The sequence below is a fragment of the Galeopterus variegatus genome, unplaced genomic scaffold (genome assembly GCF_000696425.1).
Source record: "Galeopterus variegatus unplaced genomic scaffold, G_variegatus-3.0.2 Scaffold12, whole genome shotgun sequence".
NCBI classification, from domain to species: domain Eukaryota; kingdom Metazoa; phylum Chordata; class Mammalia; order Dermoptera; family Cynocephalidae; genus Galeopterus; species Galeopterus variegatus.
In genome coordinates this window covers 1732110-1738109 of record NW_007726123.1, presented here as the reverse complement: position 1 = coordinate 1738109, position 6000 = coordinate 1732110, and the positions used below count along the sequence as shown (strand labels likewise).

Sequence of the window (6000 nt, the reverse complement as noted above, 5' to 3'; positions counted from 1 at the left end):
TTTTTTTTTTTTTTTTGTCTTTTTTTCTTGTCTTTTTCCGTGTCCGGCAATGGATCGCAACCCTCAGTGTTGCCCCCGTACCGGACCGGGGACCGGCAACGGGATTGCAACCCTCGGTGTTGCCCCCGCGCCTCACTCAGCCAGTGAGCGGGAACCAGTCTGTATGTGGGATCCGAACCCTCGGGCGGGAGCGCCGCCACGCTTCCCAAGCAGCGCACTTATCCAGTGCGCCACCGGGCCGGCCCACGACATCATTTTTGTAATTGCTGTTGTTGGCATATCTAAGCTTTCTGTCCAGCCAAAACTCAAGTTCCAGAAACTCGTGTCCAAACTTGCCCTTGTGCCCTACATAGTATCACAGGTAGAAATCAATAGCCATAGCCATTTTTACTACCAGGAAGCCCCTCTTTTAATGATTTTTAATTTAAAGTGTATTTTGTCTCCTATTAGTATAGCTACTCCAGCTCTCTTTTGGTTACTATTTTCATGGAATATCTTTCCATCCTTTCACTCTCAATCTACTTGTGTTTCTGGATCTAAAGTGAGTCTCTTGTAGATAGCACATAGTTAAAATCACTTCTTTATCCATTTTGTCAGTCTCTGTCTTTAACTTGGACAGTTGAATACATTTACATTTCAAGTAACTACTGATGAGGAAGAACTTAATTCTGCCATTTTGCTATTTGTTTTCTGTATGTTCCTTAATTCATCTATTACTATCTTCTTTTAAATTTAATTGAATTTTCTAGCGTACCATTTTGATTCCTTTCTCATTTCTTTATTTGTGGGTGTTTTGTTTGTTTGTTTTTAAGATTTTTTCTTAGTGGTTATCCTGGGGATTACACCTATAATCTTCATTTTGTAATAATCAAGTTTAAATTAATATCTACTTAGTTCAACAATATACAAAAATTCTGCTCCTTTATAGTTCCATCCCCACCCTCAACACTGCCCTTTATGTTTTTATGTGAATGTCTGCACTTTTTTACAAACAAGAACATTGATATTTGGTTTAAAAATCTAGGTTTGCGGTTCTTTCTAGATTTAGTTTCTTTTTATTGTATACATTTTTAAAGTACTATGAAGATTTTGTGGATTTTCTGAAGCTTTACAAAGACTACGGGGATTAGTGGAATGGAAAAATTACATAATACTGTATTCTTCTCCTATGGAGAACTGAAGCTCTCAAAATCAGTAATGTTTACCAGAGGTACTCTACACAATAGTGAGACAACACATAAATGAATACCTTTACATGTAGATAAAACTGATACAAAGACCCTTAATCTAAGCAGTGTTTTGAAGTGTTCCTAATCAAAAGTCTATAATTCAGACAAGTCAAGTGTTAGAATAAAAGGAGAAAGCACAGGACTTTTCTTTGATGCATGGTTTTAAGAATGGACTGATAAAGAATCAGTGGAGACTAAAAAGATCTAGAGCGATAAGCATAACTAGCATCCAGATTTTAGTCTCTAAATACCATTTTCCACTAAAAGGAACTAATGCTTCTTAGAGAAATGGCTAATTTCAGGGCAAGAAATGTATAAGACAAATTTAATATAACTTGTCTTAGCATAAAATGCAGAAAGTCTCAAGGCTACTATATTAGATTTGTGTCAAAAGGACTCAGGAGATAACCGGAAGAAGCTCTCACTGAACAAGGATGGAAGAATGTGAGCATCAATAAGAAATTAACTGAAACAGGGTTCATAATGAAACATAAAAGTACTAATTATCTCTAGAAAATGATAAAGAACCACTTCATCAATATTGTGAGCACTGTTAAAAAAAAAAGGGAAAGAATGCAATGTTTATTCTGCCTTTCCTAAACAGTCTGTACCTCACAGTAACCAAAACAGTTGATAAGGTGAAATTTCTTTTATAGAAGTATTTCAGCTAATAAGCAAAGGAAACATGATATTTTCCGCAACTGCCAGACTGGTGAGATCCCAGCCCAGTCAAGAACACTGAATCTCATGGTTCTCTTAAGCACCACCCTCCAAAAAACTCTGCCAAAAAAAACCCTTAATAAAATGGTTTGGACTCCCACAGGGGGAAAAAAAAGTGCAATCCCCAATAAACTAATGGATCTAGGCAATAATCATTGCCTACTAATATCACAGAGAGAAAATAGAGGTGACAGAGGAACATGTTAAACATCGTGGAGATGCATTCAGAAAAAACCGAACTTCTCTTCAATGATTCAATTTCTTCTAAAAAATTAAATGCATGGTGGAGGGGGGTAGATAAAGAAGGGGAGATGACAAAAAAATTAAGTGACCAAAAGGGAACCCTACAACTACAAATAAATTAAACAAAATAAATAAATAAGAAATAATAAGGGAATTTTCAACATTGACTGGATATTTGATGATAATGAGGAATTAATTTATTTAGAATGTGGTTCTGTTGAGAAAACAAGACCTTTCTTTTTAATGGAAACACTGAAATATTTACAGATGAAATGACATGATGTCTGGAATCTAGCTTCATAATAATTCTAGGGGGAGGAAACAAAAGAAATAAGATTAGCCACAAATTCATCACTGTTGAAGATGGATGAGAACATGGAGGTTCATTTTACTAGTCTCTTTAGTATGTGTTTAAAATACTTCATATTCAAATCTAAAAAGAAATGGAGAAGAAAAAAATTTAAAAAGCAAGAAGTAAAGAAGGGTAAAAGGGGGAAAGTGTCAATGGGTAGATGAGGCTCAGAAGGAAAGGAAGGAAACAGCAAAGATTTTACCTGCTATAGTTCCCAATTAAAATCACTCTTGAGATTTAATGCTTTTTAATATTAGTTTCTTAATCTTTTCCTTCCATCTCTAAAAAATAAGACAGCTATAGTATAGTGGAATTATTAGTTGGTTTAGCCAGTATACAAAATTGTTAAAAGGAATTAAATGAAGTAAGAAATCAAAGAAACTTCTAATATGTAAAATAACGAACAAATAAAAGTTTAACAAGAATGTAAGCCTCTTTAGGAAGGGAATTTTGTTTTGTTTCTTATTAGAACAATGCTAGGCACCTAGCTATTCAATATATATTTGTAGAATGAATTAGTGAACAACAACAAAAAAAACCATTAAGTTGATTTTGATAAAGATCTTGGTGAAGATGTTATGCAAAGTCAAGTGGCAATACTTTAATAAATTGTTTTCCTAAGAGTAACAGAAAAGAGAAGTAGCTATAAAAGTAGTCAATATTCCCACACATTTCCTTTTTTAGTAGGCAATTCTGGTTTTGACAGCTCTACTCCAGTGTCCCACTCAATCAGGGTTTCTCAGATCAATTTCATTTTTAGGCAAGAAGAGTAACAGAAGAAACTAACTTATTAGGCACCATATTATTACATCCTTTTTGTTCATATTACATTACTTAATCAATACAACAATCCTCTGAAGTCAATATTACCTCTATATTTAAAGGAATGCAACAAACTGGACCAAAGTGAAGCAATACCTGTATTTGAACTCAGAGGAGTTCCCAATATCTAACTCTTTCCACTTTACCATACTAAGTCAGGGAGTAAACATCCTAAAAAAAAAAATCATCTGGAGAAATATAAAAGAATTTTATTTTCTCTTTGCTTTGCACACACTCCTGTTGAAAAAGAATTAAATTCATTGGGACTAGATTGTATAAGAGTTATCACTACTCAAAATATTTCATTATGGGCAAGGATGAACAGTGTTCAGACAAATCCTTCAAATTTTTAATTTTTTTTTTTTTTTACTACAGATTGGCAAACATATCAATCTGCAGGCTGTTTCAACAATCACTGCTTCCAATAGCTCAAGAAATAAGGGCAGAGCTGCCTGAATATACATGATGTAATTAAAATATTCATGGGCTTAAGAAGCTTCCAGATTTTAGAACAATTAAATTACCAAGAAAGCTGAACTCAGTTATTGGCCACCTCACATTGGTGATATACCATCCTACTTCAAGGAAAAAAAAATTATGTAACCCTATAGTAAGATCTCTCTGTTGAAGGCTTCTTCTAACGCTCATGTCCAAGAAACTGAGATAAAACCAGACAAAGAATCTTGGCTATTTGGGTCTAAATCAATTCTTGCTATAAACATCTATAGTTATAACTAGATAAAAACATAACTTTCATCTAATACAGATATTTACTAATCTGTTGTGTATACTTTGGCTCTAAAATGTTCCCATCAAAAAATAATTTTGATTTTACCTGAGGATGCTTGTAACAGTACAACCAATCCTGTAGGTCGGTCTTCAGAGGAGGGGCCACTCTGACCACAAATGACACAATCATATATTGCCTCAGACACTTGTGGTTCTGCTGTGGTAATCTCCATAGGAATATCATTCTCAGGAGAGTCTGAGGAGGAAAAGTTACATCTCTTAATTCCTAAGGAGAAAAATCTTTTTTCAATGAAAATGTGGGGAAAAAAATTCAAGTTCAAGCAATTTTTAGTTTCAATACCAATAAAGTATATAGTGATAAAACTATGGGAGAATTACCCTGCTCAAATACAATGTTTCAAAGTTAGACAAAAAAATACAAAGGTGTACCCTACAAATATGTACAAGTAAATGTTAAATTTTTTTTAAAAACAAAGGGTTGATATAATGAGACAGAATAATATATGGTTAAATACACTTCTGATGTTATATCATTCACATATAAAATTGATACAAAAACACAGAGGCAAAAACATTTGTATCAAAAAAAATTTTTTTTAAATATTCATAATATTTTTAAGGAAAGAAAGGTGGAGGTTGTTTTAATTTTTTTTGAGGCACCTAGACTGGAAATTTACAATAACATGATAACCCTTGGGGGAAAAATGGTAATATTTACTAAGAAATAAAAGAGGAAAAAACTATTTCTTCCTTATTCCTTATTCTAGTGAGTGTATCTCAGAAATAACAATTATTAATACATGTTTATTTATGTAGGGAAGTCATTTAGATATGACCATATTATATATTAATAAAGTAGAACTATTATACAAAATAACAGTAATCCTCTGGTGATATAATGTCCTTAACAGCAAGAAATAGAATGTCCAGTCAATAATGGTTTACAGATTAAAAACACTTAAATTCACGAAGATCAGTGATGCTGCTCATGGTGGCAAAGAAATAAGTACAGGGGACTGGGAAGACCAAGCAAGCAGAAGTGCTTTATGAGCTGTTTAAAAGATGGAAGTGTATCTAAGTAAATATGTAAAAATACATGTCAGTAAAAGAAAGATGCCAAGTTTAGATATTTTCAAATAAGAATTCATGCACATAAACATATATTTGCTATTTACAAAGAGTGACTAAGAGGAAAAGGAGCAGTAATCTAAAATAGAACGTTGGAGTATGCCTAGTATTAATGAAAATAAAAAGAAGCCATCAAAGAAATCAGAGAAAGAAAAATAATAATAACAATAATAATCAACAATGCAGGAATAGAATCAGAACCAGAAAGCACAATGTCTATGACAACAAGATTGTAATCTTTGTCATTTCCTACATATATTTGCTTTTGGTTTAGTTTGCTCTGCTTTTTCTATTTTCTTGGTAAAAGTTTATATTACTGATTTGAGATTTTTCTTATTTTTAATATAGATGTTTACAAGCATAAATTTTCCTCTAAGCACTGCATGAGCCCTGCATCCTATAAATTTTGATATGTTGTGCTTTGATCTTTATCTCAAAGTAATCTCTAATTTCCCTGTGTTTTCTTTTTACCCATTGTTTATTTAGGAGAGGGTTGTTTAATCTCCATACACTTCTGGTTTTCTTTATTTCCTTCTGTTATTGTTGTCAGAGAACATATTTTCCATTATTGTAGTCTTTAAAAAAAAGGAAAAATTTAAACAAAACAAAACAAAAGGTCATGGAAAGATTTCCATTATCTTTCAACTATAGTTTTCTATGAACTTTTTGAAGTGCCCATGTGTTTAAATTCTGTTTTATTGATTTTTTAATGCAATTTATGTTGCTAAACTTAGATATTTAATTTCTATTCTTGAT

The 6000-nt window shown here is 32.6% G+C and overlaps 1 protein-coding gene and 1 pseudogene across 1 annotated transcript in view; both read right to left on the bottom strand.

Annotated features, from left to right (window-relative positions):
- Positions 1 to 385, bottom strand: part of LOC103607213 — a 1021-nt pseudogene extending 636 nt beyond the window's left edge.
- UBR3 (ubiquitin protein ligase E3 component n-recognin 3 (putative)) overlaps positions 1 to 6000 on the bottom strand; it is a gene marked incomplete at its 3' end in the record, with an annotated part of 190842 nt that overhangs the window by 56202 nt on the left and 128640 nt on the right. The window contains exon 25 of the mRNA XM_008592392.1: positions 4202 to 4351. Coding sequence (XP_008590614.1) covers positions 4202 to 4351 — 150 coding nt within the window. The remainder of the gene's footprint in view (positions 1 to 4201; positions 4352 to 6000) is intronic.